This window comes from Helianthus annuus, chromosome 11 (assembly GCF_002127325.2).
Source record: "Helianthus annuus cultivar XRQ/B chromosome 11, HanXRQr2.0-SUNRISE, whole genome shotgun sequence".
NCBI classification, from domain to species: Eukaryota; Viridiplantae; Streptophyta; class Magnoliopsida; order Asterales; family Asteraceae; genus Helianthus; species Helianthus annuus.
In genome coordinates this window covers 12,081,396-12,107,105 of record NC_035443.2, presented here as the reverse complement: position 1 = coordinate 12,107,105, position 25,710 = coordinate 12,081,396, and the positions used below count along the sequence as shown (strand labels likewise).

Below are 25,710 nucleotides of genomic sequence, written 5' to 3'. Positions count from 1 at the left end.
CATAGCCTGGATATATGAGATGCCGGCAAGAGAAAAGAAGGATTGGGTAAATGTCGGAAAAGGATATGAGTACCCGATGAGGAAAGGGGTAGCAGGAAAGGCCACCCAGGTGTCCGAAACAAAATCACTCAAAGCAGTAGGGTCAAAAGGCTTAAAAACAACATTCGCCGGGAAGCAATGGCGAATCTTGTCTATCTGGATATCGGTAAAACAGCACCTCTCCATAGGGGAATCCTTGATAATCCCCTGGCTTTTCAAGGGACTATCCTTCTTAGAGCCTTTGTGCGGTGAATTCCGAAGAAGCATGTTCGAGACAAAAAACAGAAGAAAAGCAAGAAAGAACAGAGCAAAGAAGAGAAAGAAGAAAATGATACCTGATCAAAGCCTTCGGTGACGATTATAAAGGGAGATACTTCGAATTTAAATACAAAGTGATCCTAACCCTATCTCCTATTTATAATGATGATTCGCAGGGATTGTCACATCAGTGACGTAAATATCATAACGGCTAGTCCATGTGCAACGGCTAGTAAATCGGAATCGTCCGTTAGAGATAAGCTCAAAACAAAATATAACTCATCCATTTACATTTAACTCCTTATATTTTGGGGGCAATTGTTAGGGCTGGATTTTTACTATAAATGATCCTTATACGTGATCCTGACAAGTGATCCTTATTTCTTTGGCAGATAGTGATCCTCAGCCAGACTTCAGGATCAGGATCATGGGACGATATGGTGATCCTTATACTAACGGTCATTTTCGATTACTACAATATTATTTTGCAGGAATGTCTAGCAGGATATGCCCTACATATCATGATCCAGGGACGCGCTTTTACAAATATGGCAAGAGCTGAATTGAAGATGAACGTTGTGCCGGATATGGAAACATGGCTTGATCTAAGGGCAGCAATTTAGGCTAGATTATCTTTATTTCTAAAGGGGTAATGAGCTGATTAGTGGTCTATCTACCTAAAATAAGTTACCTACACATGTATAAATACCCATCTTCCTCATTCGGAAGAACACACATAACATACGACTCAACTCTCAACACTTAGACACTCAGTGATCCTTGTACTCAGCTCATTATCATCCGAAGTTGTAACTACATTTTTATTATATTAAAGTTGGTGATCGGTAGTTGCCATCACCCGAGGTTTTTTATGCCGGAGATCATACATTGATCAAGGGCTTTTTCCTCGTATAAATCGTTGTGTCTTTGCATATTCATCACAGAAGTGATCCTTTACTTTCATAGCTAACCAAGCATCATACCCCGTTTACATATAGTTTGGTTACATTATCCTTGTGTGATTTTTTGACCAAAACAGTTACCAAAAATTTTGCGTTATTGACTGTTTATCTTGTTGCAACGTTATCCTTGGCAGGCCTTGGATACATGACATGAAAGCAGTTCCATCTACCTACCATCAATGTGTGAAGCTCCCTAGCCCATGGGGGATAATCAAGATCGACAGTGATCAGCAAGAGGCTAAGGAGTGCTATACCTCATCCATGAAGCCAACCTCGAAGCCAAGGGAGCAATAGCAATTACAGTATCCTCCGAGGAATGTCTTGGAGGCAAGGGAACAAGATGTAGATGAAATCCTCTTGGATCCTAGTGATCCTGAATCAGAAATCTATATCGGATCAGGGATCCTTGGCAAGATGAAAGAAGACATGATATCCTTCCTCAAAAGAAGAAAATCTACCTTTGCTTGGAAACATGAAGATATGACAGGTATATCTAAAGATATTATTACTCACAAACTTGGCATTGACAGGTCTATCAAGCCAATCCATCAAAAAAGGAGGAAGTTTGCACCGGAAAGGAATGCCATTATCCAAGAAGAAGTAGAGAGACTACTTCGAGCAGGTATGATCAGATAGGTAAAGTATCCAAAATGGTTAGCCAATGTGGTTGTTGTCCAAAAGAAAAACGGAAAGTGGAGGGTATGTGTCGATTTCACTGATTTGAATAAGGCATGTCCCAAGGATCCTTTCCCATTACCCCACATTGACTCCATGGTGGATGCAACAGCGGGGCATGAACTGTTAACTTTTATGGATGCATCATCTGGATTCCAACAAATCCAGATGGAACCGTCTGACCAAGAGGATACAGCCTTTATGACCCCAACCGGTTTATATTGTTATATTGCCATGCCTTTTGGACTAAGAAATGCAGGTGCAACATATCAAAGGCTGGTAAATATGATGTTCAAGGATCAAATTGGAAAAACTATGGAGGTGTACATAGATGATATGGTGGTCAAGTCAAAGAAAGCTGAGGATCACCTAAGGGACTTGGAAGAAGCATTCGATATCCTTGATAATTATAACATGAAACTTAATCCTTCAAAATGCCATTTTGGTGTTAAGGCAGGAAAGTTCTTAGGATACATGGTAACCCAGAGGGGCATTGAAGCAAGCCCGGAACAAATCAAAGCATTAATAAATATCAAATCTCCTGCCAATACCAAGGATGTTCAAAGACTGACAGGCAGGATAGCAGCCTTGAACAGGTTCATATCGAAATCCTCAGAAAAATGCAAAGAATTCTACGATATCCTAAGAAAGAATAAGAAGTTCGAATGGACTGAGAAGCATGAGAATGCTTTACAAGCCCTAAAAGAGTATATGTCCTCAGCACCAGCATTAGCAAAACCGGAAAAGGGAGATGTGTTATCCTTATATCTAGCGGTATCCTCAACCGCTGTAAGTGCTGTCCTTGTTAAGGATCACGAAGGTACACAATATCCTATCTACTATGTAAGTAAAAGTCTACTTGATGCCGAATCCAGGTACTCACACCTCGAAAAACTCATCCTTGCATTAATCATAGCATCCACTAAGTTAAGGCATTATTTTGAAACCCATACTATTGTTGTTAAAACTAATTTTCCAATTAAGAATGTTCTCAGGAAACCGGATATGTCAGGGAGAATGGCTAAGTGGGCAGTGAAGCTTAGTGCCCATGATATAAGATACGAACCAAGAACAGCCATTAAATCTCAAGCACTAGCTGACTTTGTGGCTGATTTCAGTAGTGATCTACAAAAGGAAGCAGAATTGGAGGTCCAGCAGCTGGATGAGACCAAGGATCCTTGGGTACTACACACTAACGGATCCTCAAATATCAAAGGCACAGGGCTAGGGATCCTACTAAAATCGCCACAGGGGGACATAATACCCCACTCCATAGCCTGTGAGTTCCAAGCAACTAACAATGAGGCTGAATATGAAGCCTTAATTGCTGGCTTACAGATTGCTAAGGATATGGGGGTAAGATATCTCGAAGTATATGTAGATTCATTATTGATCACCAATCACTTTAATGGATCCTATGCTGTTAAAGGTGAAAAACTAACCAAATATTTAGAGATAGTCAAAGAATTGGCACTCTCTTTTGTTTCTTTTAGCTCAACACAGGTACCAAGGGAGGATAACACGGAAGCTGATGCATTGGCCAACCTAGGATCATCCTTAAAAATTCCAGAAGACATAAGTATCCCTATCATCCATATCCTGGCTCCTGCTATCGAAAATCAAGTAGCTATGGAAATAGAAGAGGATACTGCAGTAATCCCTAGTGAAGAAGCTCAATCTTATTCAGGATCATGGATCCCACCAATCATGAAATACTTGCAAAACGGAGAGATCCCAATGGGAGAAAATCCTAGAGCTTTCAGGATCAAGGTATCTCAATTTACAATCTTAAATAATATGCTATATAAACGATCCCTTGCAGGACCATATTTGAGATGTATTGAGGATCCTGAAATTGAAGAAGTGTTGAGAGACTTCCATGAAGGAGATTGTGGAAACCACACTGGGGGCAGGGCATTATTCTCGAGGATCCTTAGAACAGGATACTACTGGCCAACCATGAAAAGGGATGCTATAGAGTATGCTAAGAGGTGTGATCCTTGCCAAAGACATAGCAATATCCTTCACCAACCAGCTGAATTACTACACCCCATACCATCCTCTTGGCCATTTATGAGATGGGGAATGGATATAGTTGGCAAGCTCCCTAAAGCACCTGGTGGAAAAGTATTTATGCTTGCCATGACTGACTATTTTTCCAAATGGATAGAAGCTGAAGCCTTCGCTCAAGTCAGAGAAAAGGAAGTCATATCCTTCATTAAAAGAAACATTATAACTAGATTTGGCATTCCCTCTGAAATTGTATGTGATAATGGCTCCCAATTCATTGGAAGCAGAACCACTAACTTTTGTGACAGTTGGGGAATCAAGATGATCACATCAACACCAGTTCACCCACAAGCCAATGGTCAAGCAGAATCATCCAACAAGATCATCATCAACAATCTGAAGAAGAAGCTAGGATCCAAGAAAGGGAAATGGGCAGAAGAGTTACCTTATGTGCTATGGGCTGATAGGACAACTCCCAAGAATGCCACCGGTCAAACACCCTTCTCTTTAGTATTTGGGGCAGAAGCAGTGATCCCAACAGAGATGGTAATCCCAACTGCTAGAACAAGTGCTCGTGATCCTGAAGAAAATGCTACAATCCTAGCTCAGGATTTGGATACTATTGAGGAAAACAGGGATCTAGCTAGGATAAGGATGGCAAGCTACCAACAAAAGATGGCTGGTGCCTACAACAAGAATGTCAGGATAAGGAAGTTCCAAGTCGGAGATATGGTGTTGAGAAAAGCATTTCAAAATACTATCAATCCTGCTGACGGGAAGCTAGCACCAAAATGGGAAGGTCCCTACTTGATTGAAGCTGAAGCAGGAAAGGGGGCATACAGGTTGCTAACCATGGAAGGAAACTTGTTACCAAGAGCCTGGAATGCTGTTCACTTAAAGAAATATTTCATGTGAACATGATCCTTCCTGCATGTGATCCTTACATTGAAGTATCCTTGAAGGATCCTGGAGATATCGGTGATCCTTACTCTGGTAATATGCTTATCCTAAAACTATTGCATTTTCTTACTTTTTGCCTAAGGATAAGGATCATGTATCCTTCATCCTCTACTCACAAACCATTTGAGTTATGATAGTTCAGGTATCTTCAGCAAATCGTCAAAGATCTCCAAAAGCACCACAGATCCTTGGGTACAACCCCAGTTATCCTTGGGATTATCCCCAGTTTCCGCCAGCAGCGCACGATGATCCTGGTATAGTTCACGTCTTTGGGACCAGTACCCACTTTCGGGGCTGACAACCTCATCGTACTGGCTATATTTAGGATCCTACGTATAATGGTGGACGCACCATACATCCGTTCCTAAGGTTTCTAACGTTTTCACGTTAGCTAAGGTTTTGACATTTTCATGTCACTAAGTTTGGATAGTTGCCAGAATGGGCCATACTCCAGTTTACATACGATCCTTTGGGCTTGTCCCCAGTGATCCTCTGGGATCATCCCTAGTTATCCTTTGGGCTTGTCCCCAGTGATCCTCCGGGATCGTCCCCAGTTATCCTTTGGGCTTGTCCCCAGTGATCCTCTGGGATCATTCTCAGTTATCCTTTGGGCTTGTCCCCAGTTACTAACTTATCTTTTATATTGGCTTAGTCCCAAGTTATGTTCCATTTTCTCAGGTTTTCGAAGTTAAACAATTAAGGATCCTTAATCCTTATTATCCATTAAAGTTTTACCTATGGTTGTTCCGATTAAAGGATAGGATCCTAACGTGGATCCTCAGGTATGATCCTTGACTATTTTTGATTATACTCTTTATCCTAACCAACCCTTATACTTTGACAACCGAACCTATGATCCTTGAACTAAAACGCTTTGAGAATTTTCAATATGAGGATATTTGATCCAGGATCATATCCTAAGTTCATTAAACACTTTGTCAACTCTTGTTATTTTAACAAATATAGCAGTTGAGAAATAAGAGGATTATTGAAGGATAACAACACAAGATAAGCCAAAAAAGTTAAGTTATATTATTAAACAAAAGGATCATTAACCCTTTCAAAAGATTGTCAAAATTGCCAACCCACATTTCTACCAGCAAAACGTGGCCCGTCCACATGGGTTGGCAAAGGGTGTCCATTGTCTATGCGGTCTTAGCATTTTTGCAGGAAAGTAAAAGCGGCAGGATCACAAAGGCTTCATCCCCCAAACAGAGGATCCCTCCACCTTTTGTAATCCTACCTATTGTTCAAAGGATCCAGGATCCTCAACCCTAAACTATTGTTCAAATACAGACCATCATTGTTTTAAAACATCACAACCACTAAACAAAAAAAATTGGGCTCCGGCTATGTCTAGAAGTTTCCATCATTGCCCAATCTTGCAGCTCAAACCTTCGCTGCACCGTCACCACCAGCTCCACTCGCTTCACCCTGATCCTTACCAGCATCTCCACCTTCAAACATAGGGATATCCTCGACATCATCGTCGTCCTCCAACTCTGCTAACCTTGCCTTCCAGCCTTCAATATCCCATGTGCTCTTATCAAAGGAAGGATCCTGAGCCTCCGTGGCCATCTGCAGTTGTATCTTGTACATAGCTATCGCGGCAGAGACTTTGGCGTCCTGAGTAATGTCATGCTTCTCATAATCGAACTTGATCAATGCTTTGACAGCCTCATCCTTAACAGCCCGGATCTTCTTCTCAAGATCAGTGATCTTGAGATCCTTCAGCACACCCATTTGATGAAGGTCGGCAATCCGGCGATCCTGATCTTCAACGTGGCTGACATAAGATTCTATTTCAGTAAGTTTCTGCAAAAACAACAGGATATAACGTCAGACATGGGTGATCCTCAAAAACCATCAGGATAACCAACAGGGGCAGTGATCCTGACCTCGTTGACAGAATCAAGAAATTGCTGACGAAGAAGGGGGAATCCTTGAAGGTCCTCAGAAACTTTCCTCTTCTTCCCTTTACCCCTAATAGGTAATTTGGGGGCTGAAGCAGAAGGACTAGCAACCGAAGTCTTCTTCTTCGAAGACGTGACCTTGGCAAGATCATCAATCCCAAACAAGGAGGCAGATTTGGCAGACTTAGCGGATTTCCCAGCACCTACACAATCAGAACAAGATAAGTCTCCTAACTAATTTAATATTTTACTTTTTGGTAAGGATACTTACTTGACATTGTGACAGACGCGGAAGATACTTCTTGTGAATCTCGGATGGTGACTTGAAAACTTCTGGCCTCAGGGTTTAGCCTTTTAAAAGCTAAAACTCTTTCTCTTGCAGCAGGGGTTAACTTGAGATGAGCAATGGAAATAGCTGCAAAGGAAAAGAGATATTAGTGATCTTCGTCAAATAAGACAGGGCTGATAGTGATCCTTCGAGGATCCTCTACCCTACCATGAGTAGCCCACTCCTTGGGCAGATCATTCCCACCAGGGAGGGAATCCCTTCTCACGAAGAAAAAACGACGCTTCCAATTTGTGTCATTTTTGGTAACTTTCAAAACAGGATGATCCTCCCCGGCCTTCTGTTTCAACAAATATCGATGAGAGCCAAACGTGGTAAGATCATAAAGTGCGGCCAGCTCTGCCATCCCTAAATCAATCCCCTTCTGCTCGATGATCCTCTCGAAGGTATACAAGACCCTCCAGATCATCGGCATGGCTTGGATATAAGATATGCCGGTCAGAGAAAAGAAAGATTGGGTGAAGGCCGGAAAAGGATACGAATATCCTATGATAAATGGAGTTGCAGGAAAGATCACCCAGGTATCTGAAGTAAAATCACTCAAGGCAGTGGGTGTGAAGGATTTGAAAACGGCATCCGCCGGAAAGCAATGTCGAATCCTATCTACATGAGCATCGGTAAAGCAACATCTCTCCGTAGGAGAATCCTTAATGATCCCTTGGCTTTTCAGGGGACTATCCTTCTTGGAATCCTTGTGTGGAGAATTCCGGAGCAACATGTTTGTGACGGAACAGAAACAGAGACGGAGTAGAAAAAACAGAGCAAAGAGAAGGAAGAAGGGAAAGAGAGAAGCAGAGGATACCTGATCAGTCTTCGGTAGCGGTTATAAAGGGAAGATATCTCGAATTTAAATGCAAAATGATCCTAACCCTATCTCCTATTTATAATGATGATTTGCAGGGATTATCACATCTATGACGTAATGATCACAACGGCTAGTCCATGTGTAACGGCTAGTTATTCGGAATCGCCCGTTAGAGATAAGATCGAAACAAAATATAACTCGTCTATTTACAATTAACTCCTTATATTTTGGGGGCAATTGTTAGGGCTGGATTTTTACTATAAGTAATCCTTATACGTGATCCTAACCAGTGATCCTTGTTTCTTTGGCAGGCAGTGATCCTCAGCCGGACTTCAGGATCAGGATGATGGGACGTTATGGTGATCCTTATACTAACGGTCACCTTCGCTTACTACAATATTATTTTGCAGGAACATCTAGCAGGATATGCTCTAGGCATCATGATCAAGGAACGCGTTTTCACAATTATGGCAAGAGCTAAATTGAAGACGGACGTTGTACCGGATATGGAAACTTGGCTTGATCTAAGAGCAGCAATTTAGGCTAGATTATCTTTATTTCTAAAGGGGTAATGAGCTGATATTTAGTCATTTTACTTAAAATAGGTCACCTACACATGTATAAGTACCACTCTTCTTCATTCGGAAGAACACACACGACAAACGACACAACTCTCAAACACCTAGACACTCAGTGATCCTTGTACTCAGCTCATTACTATCCGAAGTTGTAACTACATTTTTATTATATTGAAGTTGGTGATCGGTAGTTGCCATCACCCGAGGTTTTTTATGCCGGAGATCATACATTGATCAAGGGCTTTTTCCTCGTATAAATCATTGTGTCTTTGCATCCTTTATCACAGAAGTGATCCTTTACTTTCATAGTTAACCAAGCATCATACCCCGTTTACATAAAGTTTGGTTACATTATCCTTGTGTGATTTTTGACCAAAACAATGTTCATAACTATATATCACACAAACTTACCTTAGTAACATGTTCTGTTAAACATCTGATGTAAACATATGCACATGTGCATGACAATATTTCTCATAATACACACCAAAGTTTGAATTAACAAATTATATATAATATAAAGAAGTACGAACGAATTATGTAAACTTGCAAAATGTCACGCGAACTATGCACATGTGCATATTGAACTATTATGACAATATATGCACATGTGCATAACTATATATCACACAAACTTACCTTAATAACATATTCTATTAAACCTAGTTAAATCTATGATGTAAACATATACACATGTGCATAACAAAATATATCACAATACAGAATGAAGTTTGAATCACCAAATTATATATCATATAAAGAAGTACGAATGAATTGTATAAACTTGCAAAGTGACTCGAGTTATATGACAGAGTTCTATGACAATATCTATGTTACATTGCACAATATCTATGTTAAACCGCATACGTAACGATGATTATGACGGCGATTTCCGACTATACTGACATATTGACTATTATTATAATCACGTTGCCCTAATTACGAACGAAATAGAGATCCACAATGTTTTTAATCACGTTTTCGTAATTACAAATGGATGAAGAATATACGATCGATGATTATGTTCCTAATATAAATTATACGACTCATTATGGACGAATTTTAGGAACTAACCTCAATTATATGATGAAATCTGAAATATATGCTTGTAAAATATCAAATCTCCGAGAAAATGTCACTCCAAATGCTTCGAAATGGTGAACTGATGATCGTGAATGTGATTATATATTTGAGTCGATGATGTAATTGTTTGTAACAGACGAACTGATTCGATATGATGGTGAAATGTTGAGATAATTGTGAAAGAGAATCAGATTCAGATTGGGGATATTTCTTGGACGTGAATGATATTATTGGATATAGTAAATTTTTTGATTGAAGTCCGATAATGTGCGCCTGTTTTAAAAGTTGTTTGGGTATTTACAAAATTGCCCCCTATTCACATTGGTTCTCGCGGTTCTCGTAATAAGAGTGGTTCTCGCATGAACCCTACCCTATATATATATATATATATATATATATATATATATATATATATATATATATATAGAATACTAAATCAAAAGTAAATCAGAGAATACTAAATCGAATACATTAATCAATCATCAACTAACAATCATTGAACTGCTAACAAAATAAGAACAATCGAAAAAAATCAGAACGTTAACAAAATTAGGCGAATGTAACAACAAAGAAGAATAATCGAAGCACATACTAGACATTACCGTCGATTTAATGTCTTCAAATCCGATGTTTGTTGATCGAAAGTGTTGGAGGGATCTTAATCGCCGTGTTCGATAGGGAATTAGGGTTTTCTTTTGAAGCATATGTTGTAAAATAAGGTATATTTGGAAAGATGGTAATGAGATTTGTGGACTATCCATTAGAATGCCGATGATACATTTAGTTGCTTTCATTTAGGCGGAAATTCATCTGTGGTGAAACCATGGGGTGACATGTGTCCCCTAATGGTTTACTTTATTAAGTATATAGATTAGATGAAATGCAAATGTTTTTTACATGACCGTGAGCATGTGTAAAACATATATAGAAAATAATAATTAAATCGGGATCACTGACCTGCGCGTTGTGACAGACCTATCAAAAGAAAAAATAGACGCGCTGTGATGGACCTGTCAAATGGGAAAAGTAGATGAAATTACTAAAGATTGAATATTTAGACTTAAATTGTCAAAGATTGAATATTTAGACTTAAATTGTCAAAGATTGAAATTTTAAGGTTAGAAATGAATTTTTGTTTTGAAAAAATCCCAAGGCTAACAATACATCTACCTTATGCATAAACATGTTGATTATTTATAGTTTTGTAACGTAATTAGTTTTTGACTTTATAACAATGCTGCCATGGTTGGATGACACCGATCCACTTGAAGCTCGAATATGATATTCTTATTTTGGTTATGTATCATATATTAAAAGAACTTATTATAAAATAAATTACAATATAAAAGACTAACAAATAATGTGAGTTAGTTTCACTGAATGACACGTGAGAAGACCATTATCTTAGAAATTAGAATACTTGTGCCAAAATATATGATGTGATGTAAAGAGGGTATGGGAGACATGAGACCATTGTACCTTATGCAAGCCTACAAAACAATTATCTTAGAAAATGGGATGTTGGACTTTCCAAGGGCAACCCATTTTATCAAAATTGACCATTCTATTGGTTGATTATAACTTTTGTGTCACAAGTTATCCAATTTAATGTGGAAAAATAAGTATAATAGTAATTTATCTTAATTCGGTTTAACAGTTTCTTTAATATAAAATAACAATTATTCTCATATTTCTTGTGTTTTGATTTCTTATGAGAAACAACAAAATATATTTCTATTTTTCACAATTAAAATTTTTAAGCCAAATAACTAGGGGTGTTCAGATAATGTTACAACTTTTATATAACTAACATAGTTAAGACGACAATGAATAATAATAATAATAATAATAATAATAATAATAAAATATAATTAATCATTTAACTTTGTTTTCAGGTTGTTAAGATAATGTTACAACTTTTATATAACTAACATAATTGGAATTATAAAATCATAATGTATTAAACCTATATAGGTGTAACTTTACTTGCTTTTTTTATTAATGCATATGTAAACAAATTATGTATACATACATTATGCAAAGTTGGTGGCATACACAAGTTTTACTGTTTATTTTTATATATAAATGCATTAGTTTTTAATATTTGCTTTTTCAAAAGGTATATAGGTATCCTATATTTAAATTTAGTTAGTTTTTACATTCAAATCAGCTTAACCATCCATCCATACATTCCCTTGACACCATAAAAAAACCTCCACATATAAATCCTAAAAACAAGCAAGAATAAGCACTTTTAAATGCGTACTACTTGGATCATAACAATCTCATTTCTTACACCATTTTCCTCCAAATGAAGATCAACAATTTTATATTTTTTTCACTTTCTTTGGTCTTGATACTAGGAGTTGTGGAAAGCTTCAATTACCATGAGCAAGAACTCGAATCGGAGGAGGGATTCCAAGGGTTGTACGACAGGTGGCGAGAACACCACAAAGTGACCGATAGAAGCCCCCAACGGTTCAATGTATTCAAGCACAACGTACGAAATATTCACAAGAAAAACAAGATGAACCTGGGATACAAGTTGCAAATAAACGAGTTTGCTACCATGACTCACCATGAGTTTAGGAAAACCCATGCCGACTCGAAGGGTGGCCACTTCATTGCTCTTCACGGGATTCGTAAGACCAACTTGAGTTCCAGTTATAATGATATCGATATAAACGCTATTCCACCGAGGATGGATTGGAGGGAACATAATGCTGTCACCCCTATGAAAAATCAAGGACAGTGCGGTAACACGTTTTGTCTCATTTACATACAAGTTAGTCTTTTGGGGTGGGCCCTCTCCCAAGTTTGTGAGAGAAGAGGGTAAATTTAACACCACCCTTTGTCTCTATAAGTAAGGTTGGTTAATTACATATTTATATTGAAATTAATACATAAAATAGTAACTTTAGATTACCCTTGTAGTGATATGATCCTGTAACCATATTTAACACAAACAATTATCTATATATTCAAAACACTAACGTTATATTCTTCTAATCAACCAATGGGGTGATGGTCCATTGACAAAGACAAAGCCTTTAAACACATGTGTTTAGAAAGGGAAAGTCTTGGATTCAAGTCCCACAGACAACAGAGATTAAAAAAATTGCAGTTCAAAAACAAATATTTTTGTAACCATATTTAACACAAACAATTATCTATATATTCAATAATGTTATATTTTTGTAACCATAAACAATTATCTATACTCAAATTGGTAATGTTATATATATCTTTTTTAACCATATATAACACAAACAATTATCTATACTCAAAACAATGATGTTATATTTTTGTAACCATACTTAGCACACATAGTTACAAACAAGTTTGGTGTCGAGTTTACAGGAAGTTGTTTCGCATTTGCTGCGGTGGGTGCAATTGAAGGAATAAACGCCATCAGAACAGGTCAACTCTTATCATTATCAGAACAACAACTTCTTGATTGTGATTCGAGCGACAGAACCTTCCATTGCGACGGAGGGCAGGTCTGTGGCGTATTTACTTTCGTCAAAGAGCATGGAGGTATAGCTACAGATGAGTTCTACCCTTATGTAGGTAAAAGGGAAACATGCGATACATCCAAGGTACAAACAAAACTAATGAATATAGTATAGATAACTAGATTACAATGCTTGTTATATCAAGTACAAACAGCTTTTAACATACGAATTGTACAAATAATTATAGCAATTATGTTCGAACCACTATAAGTATTATTACACTACCTCTTTCAAGTAGCGTAAATGCATAATAATAAATGCTATAGTTCATTTTGTTGAAGTGTGATACTTATTACTCTACAACAGATCAACTAGAGTAATATTAACGCTACTTTAAAACTGTACCGTAATAATAATTCTTCTAGTTGAACATACTTTAGTTTTTTGTATCATTCGCACGTTAAAAGTTATTTGTATTTGATTCTAACAATCTGTGTTTTCAAACCAGTATGGTCATCACTCGGTAACTGTTGATGGAACCGAGTATTTGCCAGAACACGATGAAGAAGCGCTATTGAAAGCAGTGGCACACCAGCCTGTAACATTTCAAATGGATCCTGGCGGTGACGGTTTCATGTTCTACAAAGAGGTAACATTTCAATCACGCATCGTTCATTTGTTATCGATATGTTGTTTAATAGTTCATGGTGTTTAGGGAATTTATAGTGGACCATGTGGAATGGAGCTGATGCACGCGATGTTGATAGTTGGATACGATCAGGATCCTGACGGAACCAAGTACTGGATTGTTAAGAACTCGTGGGGCGAAGGATGGGGAGAGAAGGGATACATTCGTATGCTACGCGGTACGGAGATCCAAGGGGTTTGCAACATGTATGGGCATTGTAATTTCCCTCTTAAATCTCCCGAAACTAAAAATGTTGAACTCTAGATTACGATTTTAATTATGTTCACTTTTCATTTTATATGTAACCATCCGAGAGAGAAAACATATGTCTAATGAGATTTTTTTGTTACTTTATGTTTCGATTATGAGATTTATTTTCTTGATAGACTATATAACATAAAGAATACACATAACAGACGGTTCACAAGCATTCGATTTAGTATTCTCTGATTTACTTTCTTGTGTCCTTGGTGTTTTTTAATTTTTTTTCTTTTTTCTTTTTTTTTTCACCAAACTTGTGGTGTAAAAAACTACACCCCACGGAGCGCCGTTCGCCATGATTTTTTACGGCTGTGTTTATAATATACACATCTACTTGTAAAAAAAATCATGGCAAACGGCGCTCCGTGGGGTGTAGTTCTCGCGGTTCTTACAACTCGAGGTGGTTTTCATTCTAGCGGCTCCCTATATATATATATATATATATATATATATATATATATATATATATAGGTAGAGGATCCTGTAAAAAGTGCTCAAAATGTGAGAAGTGTATTATAACACTATATATAATACTATATAACACCATATAAACACCGTATAACAATATGTAACACCATATAACACTATATAACATTATATAACAACTATAACACTATAGTTTGTCTGATAGCATGTCTATGATAGATGTATAGTGTTATATAGTGTTACATAGTGTTATATGGTATTATATGGTGTTACATATTGCTATACGATGTTTATATGGTGTTATATAGTATTATATATAGTGTTATAATACACTTTTCACACTTTAGGCCCTTTTTACACTATCCTTACCATATATATATATATATAGGACAATGCTAGACAGAAAACTCTCATTTAGGTAGAAAACTCTGGAAACCCAAATCTCCCCCCATTTTACCCAACCTCCCGACATTTTTTTTTGAAAAAAATTACACATGTAATATACATGTTTTAGAGTGTTTTGGGCAAAAAAAAAAAACAAAAAAGCGCCGAAGGGATTTTTTTAAAAAAAATAAACAAATTTCAGTGCCTAGCATGTGTTAGGCAAAAAAGACAAAAATTGTTGAATTTTTTTTTTTAAATTATCCCTTCGGCGCTTTTTGATTTTTTTGGCCCAAAAGTCTTAAAAACATATATATTACATGTGTTATTTTTTTCAAAAAAAAAAAAAAATGCCGGGAGGTTGGGTTTTCTAGGGTTTTTTATATAGATAGGGTTTTCTATATAGCTCAACCCTATATATATATATTTGAAAATCTATAATATGATACTTTCGGGTATTATTCGGGTAAATAAGCCGGGTATCGGGCGGGTATCACTAAATCACATACCCGTACCCATACCCGATTTTTTTCTATTTTTAAGCCTGTACCCGGCCCATACCCATTGGGCTTCAGACAACATAACAACTAAAGTTCTTAAACGGTTAAGGGACTATATATAATTGTTTTTGAAATACGTTTTTGATAATCTTGAGAAGTTGGAGGACGAAATTATTAAATTTCCACCTACCAAAAATGAAAAATAAACCGGTTTGAAATTTGGACGCGGTGATACCCTTCGGGTCAATGACTCGTTTAGAAAGTTATGAAACAAGTAGTTGAAAGTGGAATTTTCTACATCTCATTGCTTTTTCTGTATGAACGCTAACAAACTAATTCTTCCAAAAACGAGAAAAATGACACCTTCGTTCCGTCTTTTTCTACGTTTTTTTGGAACCAAATAAATTATTATATTCTGGATTTTATTGTTGAATTGTTTCTTAATTAATTAATTAGATTCTTTTGTGAGAAAATCTTACTTTTCAATTGTTATTATATTTATATGACCTAATTATTATTTATAAAATAATAGGTACAAAGAAATTTATTAAGATATACGTTACGTATATACTGTTTTGAAGTTAAGAAGCGTATTAGATGAAACAGATACGTGAGTATAAATTTATTATTGCAACACTAATAATAACGTAACATAAGTTAATGTGTTAACATACTACTATCACACGTCTGTACTATTATCGGTAAATAATAATATCTGAACAAAATATATACTATTTTGAAGTTACGCTTACGCATAGTATCATATGAAACAAATACGTAACTACAAATTTATTAATCCCACACTATTAATGCAACACTAATAATAATACTACCATGATAATGTAACATATGTTAATGCGTTAACATACTACTATCACACGTCTGTACTATTATCGGTAACTATTAATATTTGAACAAAACTTGTATATACCATTTTGAAGTTACGCACAGTATCATATGAAACCGATACGTAACTATAAATTTTTTAATCCAACACTAATAATCACGTAACATCTTTACAAACATCTTATGTTAATATATTAGCGTAGTACTATCGCACGTCTGTACTATTTTGGTAACTAATAATATCTGAACAAAAGTTCAAAACTTTATACATACGTACATACTATTCAAACAACCCACACTTTCTTGGCTGCTTCCATATTCTCCACTTGTGTTCTACACAAGTTCACTATCTATATAATTCACACAACTTTTCCCAATCCCATCCACACTCTTCAAACCCATCTCATCTCATCAAGAAACCCAAAAAAAAAAAAAAAACAAAAACAAAAAACTGAATCTTTATTGAGAATTACAAACTTAAATCAACTAATTTTCAAAACCCATCAAGATTTCTGAAATGGGTAAAATCTTTGGTGTGTTATTTTGCATATTGATATCAAATCTAGCCTCATCATACGCACAACAAAACTGCAACAGCTACGCCTTTTCAAGAAACACAATCTACACCACATGTGTCTCTTTACCCGTTCTCAACTCACATCTCCACTGGAACTACCACTCCTCCAACTCCACCGTCGATCTAGCTTTCCGCCACGCCGGATCCGACACATCTCAGTGGGTTGCGTGGGCCCTCAACATCAACGGTCAGGGTATGGTTGGTGCCCAGGCTCTTGTTGCTGTAACCGGTTCAAACGGGTCGGTTCAAGCCTATACTTCGTCGGTAACCGGTTACCAGACCGGTCTGCAACCGAGTCAGTTGAGCTTTGGTGTGCCCAGTATCACTGCTGAGAGGGTTCGCGGTGATGTGGTGATTTATGCGACGTTGGTGTTGCCAAGTGGAGGGACCAGATTTAATCAAGTTTGGCAGGTGGGTCCGGTTAATAATGGAGCTCCGGGTATTCATGGGTTGGGTGCTGATAACCGGAATTCTCTTGGGTCGGTTGATTTTATTAGTGGTGAGACTGGTGCTGGTGGGAGTATTGGTGGGTCCCGCCAACGCAGGAGAAATGTAAGTTTTTTTTTTTTTTTTTTCTATATGATCTTGATTGGTGATTTTGTATACCCAGTTTGGAAAATTGAGAAATTTTGAAAATTAAGATGAACCCACTTGATTTTTGTTAAAAAGTTTGAATCTTTATCAATCTTTATAAATCTTTATGAATCTTTATTTATCTTGATTATGTTGTTTTGGATATTGAATATTATTATTGATGGTGGGTAATTGTTTGGCAGACTCATGGAGTACTGAACGCGGTTAGTTGGGGAGTGTTGATGCCCATGGGGGCTATGGCTGCAAGATATTTGAAGGTTTTTAGCGTCGCTAATCCGGCTTGGTTTTACATCCATGTTGCTACACAAACGTCGGCTTATATCGTCGGTGTAGCCGGATGGGCTACCGGGCTCAAGCTCGGTAGTGATTCTGCTGGTATCACACACCAGTCTCATAGGAATATTGGGATCATCCTGTTTTCTTTTGCAACACTTCAGGTACACCCAATGTTTACCTTAGTTTAGTTTGCTTACAAGTGACATAAAGTTTGTAACTTTAGCTAACAATTACTCAAACAATGGATCTTGACAGTTAAGTTGATTGTGTTTTGTAGGTTTTTGCTTTGCTTTTAAGGCCTAAGCCGGACAACAAATACAGATTTTATTGGAACATCTACCATCATTCTCTTGGATACTCGATTATCATCTTGAGTATTATTAATGTGTACGAGGGGCTCGATATCTTGGACCCTGAGAAGAAGTGGAAGAATGCTTACACCGGGATCCTTATCGCTTTGGGAGTTGTTACAGTTATTTTGGAAGCTTTGACATGGTTTATTGTTCTAAAGAGAAAGAAAGAAGACAAAAGGACTCATGCAGGAGCAACTAATGGACATGCATAGATTACTGGTTTGTTAAGATGTTGTATGGCTAGATTGTTATTTATTTTGAGTGTTATATTCTTTTTTGAGATTCATGTATACATACTTATACAATTTTCATGTTTATATTGAGGTTTATGTTTTAGTTCTTGCTTGGCTTGTTTTGGATGTGCTTTTTATCAAAGCAACATGCAATTAGCAGAAGATTAGGGAAATTGAATGTGTACATATATTTTTGAACGGCTAAACGTACACACCATAAGGATTGAACCCCTGACCTACTGCTACCCTAAATTGTATGAATCTAACTCATCAATACCGCTGGACTATTCCCAAATGGATAATTGAATGTATACGGGTAATCCCTATGAAACATGGCTAGCGACCATTGTGACTATTGCACTTGGTCGTGTGCAACTGTACAAAACTAAATTAGATATAAGTATCGACAAAACTGTGGTATATATTCAATGCAAGTTTTGAACCCATTCGGGCTCAACTACTCAAGCTGTAGCTACCGAACCCCAAGTTTACGCCTATGATTTTAGCATAACTATACAAAAAAATGAGAGGGTTTAATTGAAATAAACAGTAAACAAAAACCACGTTGGCCCGGATCATAGTGGTACCAAAGTGGACAAGGGACACATACTCTAAGGGTGAGTGGTATGGAATGGAGCCTTTAGGGGCTTCATTGCGCCACATTAGCGCCATATAGACAGGGTGGCTCCATTGCCTTTTCCCAATAATGCATATGTAATAGAATACAACCCCCTTATTAAAAAAAGAGGGGGAAATGGACTGTATCACCCTCAACTATGCAAAATTGGCCGATATCACGCCCAACTTTCAAGTTGGCTCCCACCACTCCCTACTGGACAAGTTGGTGTCACTGTCACCCCTTCGTTAAAAAAACACTAACTGAGTTAGTATTTGAAGCCTATGTGGCATTTAAATGATGACTTGGAAGCACACGTGGACAGGAACTTGATATATCATCTGTTTAACATCAGTAACCATTTAACCCTAATTCCTAAACAAAGTCATCTTCTCCCCCATCAAATTGGTGACGAAGATCAATTGCAGGTAGAGGGTCATCGCCGTTCTTGCCCTAATACCTCCTCCCCATAGCCGATCTAGCCCCAATTGCCCATTGAAACATTCAGTTAAGATGTCGTCTTCTTCTACATCTGCTGTAATTCGAAAACCTAAAGTATTCAAGGTCGATTTGGAAGGCAATTTGTACTGTCATCACGATGTTGTTGCTGTTCTTCGAGTAGCTTGTCGTAAAAGTGAACGACATGGTCAAGAATTTTACGGCTGTTCTCACTGGCCTGTAAGTTGAAATTGCATATCAATTTGGTGTTTAGGAGATATTCCATTGCAATTTCCTTATAGTTGTTGTGTTTTGTAGAGAGGGGATTGCAAATTCTTCCTCTGGAAAGAAGATGTCGATAAGATGTTCGTTGAACGTTCATACGGCACCTCAACTCAAGTGACGTTTAAAGACCTGAAGATAAAGAACCTTGAATTACACAATATGTTGTTAATAGAAGAGAACATGAACTTGAAAGCAATGAGATTTGACACAAAGACGAAGTCGAAGACACCATATTTGCTAACCTTTGTAATTGCAATTGTCATATTGTTGTATTTGTGTATTTAGTGTTTATTGATAATGAAATGAAGTGTTTTGTTACTTTGACTCAACTGGACATCTAACTTAATGTACATGTTGACCATACTTGCAAGTGACTGAAACAATTTGCAGTCAAACTGTTTGAGCCAAAATTCACAAACTTGTAGAAACAATTTGCAGTCAAACTGTTACAAACTGCATATGAAGCCAAAATGGCCAAAGTTTGACCAATTTGAAGTCAAACTGTTACTAGGTGCATAGTTGGCCAAATATGAAGCAAAGTGCAACTGCACTAGCAAGTGAACTTGTAGAAACAGGAGACCAAACTGTAAGCTGAATTTTGGCCAAAGTTTGACCAATTTGCAGTCAAACTGTTACTAGGTGCATAGTTGGCCAAATATGAAGCAAAGTGCAACTGCACTAGCAAGTGAACTTGTAGAAACAGCAGACCAAACTGTAAGCTGAATTTTGGCCAAAGTTTGACCAATTTGCAGTCAAACTGTTACTAGGTGCATAGTTGGCCAAATATGAAGCAAAGTGCAACTGCACTAGCAAGTGAACTTGTAGAAACAGCAGACCAAACTGTAAGTTGATTTTTGGCCAAAGTTTGACCAATTTGCAGTCAAACTGCAACTGCACTTCCAAGTGCACTTGTAGAATCACCAAACCAAACAGCAGAATCACCAAACCAAACTGCAGACTGACCAAAACATACCAAACAGAAAGCATGGTCAAACTGCAACTGCACTTCCAAGTGCACTTGTAGAATCACCAAACCAAACAGAAAGCATGGTCATCAATTTCTGAGTCAACCTATTAAAGTGAACACAATGACCATAATGGAATATGTACACCAATATGTGACTCAATCAACAACAGAAAAAGTCAAACAACACTGAAAAAGTCGAACAACATAAAAAAGTCATAGATTGACTACTTAACTGGTCCCACATTACTAGACAAAATTTTAGAGTCATACATAACATTGTCTACTTAATTAAGTCATACATAACATTGTCTACTTAATTAAGTCATACATAACAGTGCCACAAACACAAAAGATCACATATAACTTCAGCCTTGATTGGTCTTTCTCTTTCCCTTTTGACTTGACTTGTTGATTCCCTTTTGACTTGACTTGGTTCCCTTTTGAGTAGATTTCTGAGTTGCCTCTTGAGTGGACTGCTGGGTTGCCTCAAGAGTGGACTGCTGGGTTGCCTCATAAGTGGACTGCTGGGTTGCCTCTTGAGTGGACTGCTTTGTTGCCTTTTTAGTTGACTTCTTCTGTCTCTTTCGAGCAGAACCACCTGAGACACAAACTTTAAGCCATGTAATTAACAAAACAATAAACTTAAACTTAATCACATTTACCTTCAGTTGTTTTCCCCTTCTCAGTGTACTTTCTTTTGTTGTGACCTCTAGCCCCACAGTTACTACATTTCATTATAACCCCATGCTTTGTGAGTTTCCCAGGCCTTTTTGGATCTTCATGAGGATCCCTCTTCCTATTCTTCTTGGGCCTACCAGGAGCAAATTTGATTGGTGGTGGATCCATTGGCTGATTGATCTTGGTCCAATACCTTTCACTAGGCAATGGAGGTATTGAGAACTCATAAGCCTTCATGTATGTATCTTTGTGATAACACACATCAACATAGTCTTCAGTATTCTTATGTAAAAAACCAGCAACAGCACATACATGTTTACAAGGATATCCTCTTAAATCCCATTTTCTACATGTGCAGCTTCTCTTTTCTAGATCCACAGAGACATCATCAAAATCCCTTACTTGGAAAACTTGATATGGTGAGGGATACACCTCACATCTATAAGAAGCAGCTTTTGAAAATTCAAGTTTTTCCTGGATTTTAGGGCATATGATAACATCTCTGGCAGCCATTTCTGTCCTTTTTGTCACTAACCTACTCATGACCTGAATCCTTATATCCTCTAACATATGAATTATGTGTTTTGACCTTGCATTAATGATAAAACCATTAAAAGTTTCTGCCATGTTGTTTACTATTACATCACACTTGGTGTGGGTGTTCAAATAGCACCTGTTAAACCAGTTGGGATTCTGCTTCAGTAAGGCCTCTACAGCATCAGGATTGATTGCTTTCATGTCTTCAATTGCTTGTAGATAGTCACTTTCAGAGTAAGCCCTAGCTGATTTCCAAAACAACTCTTTCAGCTCCTCATCTTTGAATGATTTGTGCCAATTTGCATAGATGTGCCTTGCACAGTTTCTATGCTCTGCATAGGGCCACATCATTGAAACAGCATTTAACAGACCCTACCAAAGCATCTAAACATAAGTAATGAATAACTAAATAACTGATTTAAGAAGACAGAATTGAGTGACAACCTTTTGCTGGTCAGAAATCAATGTCTATGAAAGCCCAGCATCATTTACTTCCAAACATAGCAGTAGCTCATGCATGAACCATTCCCAACTGTCATTGTTTTCTCCTTCAACAACTGCCCAAGCCACAGGATACATTTGGTCATTAGCATCCCTCCCAACAGCAGTTAACAACATTCCTCCAAGGAAGGTCTTTAGAAAACATCCATCTAAGCACAACACCTTCCTGCATCCAGCTAGAAACCCTTTTTTAAGACCATCAAAACATACAAACAGTCTGAAGAATGCTTCACATGTGGCCTCTGGATCTAGATTAATGAAACCTGGTGGAACAGTTTCCAACTTGAAAGTTGATGATGGATTTGCTTTCCTTAATGCATTCAGATATGAACCAATCTTACTGTAATGATCTCTCATTGATCCATGAAGCTTCTTATGTGCACTTTTCTTAGCCTTATAAGCCAACCACTTACTTATAATCACCTTGTACTTTTGTCTGACAGCAGTTATGATTTCCTTTGCAGACCAGTGTGGTTTGGCCTTAAATAAAGGTAGGAACTCATCACCTATAAACTTAGCAGTTAGTTGCCTGTTCTTTATCATGTTTCTTTGGCAAGTGTGATGGTTTTTCACGCTTTTAATCATGTAACACTCTTTCCCTGTGTGCATTGAACAAAATAGATAGAAAGGACACCCTGCTACACACTTGATTACTACACGACCTTATTGTTTGCTATCACTCTTTGCTATGAAAAGATTCCTGCCATTAGACACAGCATATCTTCTAACTGCCTCCTTAAAGGCATCCCTTGAAGCAAACCTTGTCCCAACTTTCCAAACAAACTTCTTCCAGTTAGTTTGTGCACTTACACTAGGAGCAGTTTCCCTAAACTTTTTACCTCGAACATCATCTTCTTCACTATCACCTGGTGTGGCAATATCGCCATCTGATTCTTCGTAACTACTGTATCCCTCTACATGTGCACAACCTGCATCATTAGTTTCATGCAAATTACCTTCTTCTTCATTATGTTTGATACACTCTTCAAGTATCTTCTTTGTGGCTGATTCTTCATCCTTGGTAGCTTGTTTAATTGCATCTAGTGATTGTTTCCATTCAAAATCTTCTCTGTCTGAATCTAAGCCAACCAATTCTTCCAAAACCTCATCCTCATCAGAATAACAATCCTCATCATCATCACAACTGGACTCTTCATTGTAATCACTGTCTTCACTGTCCTGATCTAACACAGCTTCTTTATCACTATGTTCACCAAAGACTTCTTCCTGTACAACCTCTTTTACTGATTCTTTCACAACCTCTTTAAGATTTGTTTCCTTATCTATATCAAATGCCCATGAAGCCTCATGTACTGGTTCTTCAACTACCTGTTTAACAGCTGATGTACTTCCAGATCTAGGGACTTCAGGAGTTGTAAAACATTTACCAGATGCCCTACCCACTTTCACGTGTACTACTTTTTTTCTGGGCTTGGGTACTAGTTTTTTGGGTTGGGCTTGTCGTTTAATGGGCTGGGAACTAGACTTAGGTTTAATGGGCTGGGTACTAGACTGGCAACTGGGCTGGGCCTCTGGTTTACTGGGTTGGGAACAGTGGTGGGTCTTATGTTCAGACATAATTGGCCTATGTTGAACAAACACTTCAATGAACGGTTCACTCCAATTTTTAGCCTTAATTGCAAGTTCCAACACATCTTTATCATCACGAAACAGTTTAAAATCACCATTATTCGCATCCATCCCATACATATAAAAATCTCTATTTTCATACTCGTTGGTTTCCATTACATAATCAACTAGCTCAAAGTATGCGATATGATCAAAATCCATTTGGATTAACTTAGAATTACCATCAATATACTGAGGTAGATCAAACGAGAAATCAAGACAACCACCGTACCAAAGCATAACATCTATACGCTCCATAACTTAAATCAGTGTGTAAAATCACAATGCAATCAACCCTAACATAAACCTTACCTCTTGAGAGTCTGAATGTTGCCTGCAATCGTCGATGATCAAGGAACTAGGGTTTGATCGCCAACATCGAAGTGAACTGGTGAACTGGGTAAGTTGGAAATGCAACTGATTAGAGAGGGAAAGGGGGTATTTATTGAGGTCCTGTCCACGTGTGCTTCCAAGTCATCATTTAAATGCCACATAGGCTTCAAATACTAACTCAGTTAGTGTTTTTTTAACGAAGGGGTGACAGTGACACCAACTTGTCCAGTAGGGAGTGGTGGGAGCCAACTTGAAAGTTGGGCGTGATATCGGCCAATTTTGCATAGTTGAGGGTGATACAGTCCATTTCCCCAAAAAAGAGAAATAAACACCAAAAAAGTTGATTGGTTATGCACATGGGCTCACCACGTTCTCTCCTTTAACACTCGTTACCGTTCATCTATTAATATAGAGGAAACACTGTTTACCCTTATAAATTTTTTAATATTTTGAAAGTGGTCATGAGTAGAGGAGAAAGAAAAAGGGGTAAGTTTGTTAAATAGTAACCAAGTTTCATGAGTGTTCTAATTAAGTCACTCATAGTCACTAAAGTTCATTTTGATGTTTCAATCCTAGATGTTTTACTTAAATAGAAGGTTATCCATCCTATATGGTATTTATTTAAGTTTTTTCTTATTTATAAATTTGTTAACATGACTTATAAAGGTCGACATTGATTAAAAAATTACCAAATAATTTTAAAAAATTGTAAAAAGAATTTAAAATTACGAAAAAAATATATATTTATTTATTGACGTATTACTAGTATTTTATTTATTTATTAATAATAATATTAATATATGCTGACATGGTTAAAAAATAATTATTTATTAATCAAATAATAATAATAATACAACAAAATGCTCATATCAAAACCTTCATCCTCTTAATCATCCCAGTAACTTTGGGTCATCCAAATTGATGACAACAAACCATATATGAGTACTTTGGCTACCTACTTTTGAGGAGTTTTTTCCAAAATTAGTGTAGATACAAAAAGTATTTACCTATTTGGGTACTTTGAAAAATATTTACCTATTTGGGTACTTTTCTATATCTCTTTAATTTTTTACTTAATTTATACATTTCTTTTTATTTTTCTGCCCAAAGTAAAATTAGATTACTCACAGAATTAGAATCAACAAAAATATGAGTAATTATTTTTTGTAAAAAAATAAAAAAATTCTGCAAATATTCAAAAAAAATCTGCAAAAATTCTAAAAAAATCTGCGAAAAATCCACAAAAAATCTGCAAAAATATATTAAAAAATTCTACAATAATTCAGCAAAGTTAAAAAAAAATCTGCAAAAAATATTATTAAAAAACCATATAATCTATAGGGTAATAGTTGGTGGATTTGATGGTCCACATTGTGTAGTTCGTTTGGGATTAATATCTATAAAAAAAAACCAAACTACTTATACGTACAGAATATTGGAGAAATAATCACTATTAATAAAATTGATATAATTAAAATACTTATGATCTTTTCTCAAAACTCAAATT

The 25,710-nt window shown here is 37.0% G+C and overlaps 3 protein-coding genes across 3 annotated transcripts; 2 read left to right on the top strand and 1 right to left on the bottom strand.

Moving 5' to 3' along the window:
- Positions 1–11,878: 11,878 nt before the first annotated feature.
- Positions 11,879–14,091, top strand: LOC110889608 (cysteine protease Amb a 11.0101). Its single transcript, XM_022137170.2, has 4 exons — positions 11,879–12,385; positions 12,990–13,228; positions 13,593–13,733; positions 13,800–14,091. Exons 1-4 carry the CDS (start codon positions 11,941–11,943, stop codon positions 14,034–14,036), a joined length of 1,062 nt encoding a protein of 353 aa, XP_021992862.1. The 5' UTR covers positions 11,879–11,940; the 3' UTR covers positions 14,037–14,091.
- Positions 14,092–16,390: 2,299 nt separating this feature from the next.
- Positions 16,391–18,328, top strand: LOC110889607 (cytochrome b561 and DOMON domain-containing protein At5g35735). Its single transcript, XM_022137169.2, has 3 exons — positions 16,391–17,315; positions 17,540–17,794; positions 17,911–18,328. The coding sequence occupies exons 1-3, from the start codon at positions 16,704–16,706 to the stop codon at positions 18,196–18,198; spliced, it is 1,155 nt and encodes a 384-aa protein (XP_021992861.1). The 5' UTR covers positions 16,391–16,703; the 3' UTR covers positions 18,199–18,328.
- A 2,562-nt stretch (positions 18,329–20,890) lies between these two features.
- Positions 20,891–22,784, bottom strand: LOC110887768. The gene is made up of 3 exons (XM_022135339.1): positions 22,233–22,784; positions 21,188–22,112; positions 20,891–21,123 (listed from the first exon to the last, which is right to left on the bottom strand). The coding sequence occupies exons 1-3, from the start codon at positions 22,782–22,784 to the stop codon at positions 20,891–20,893; spliced, it is 1,710 nt and encodes a 569-aa protein (XP_021991031.1).
- Between the last annotated feature and the right edge of the window lie 2,926 nt (positions 22,785–25,710).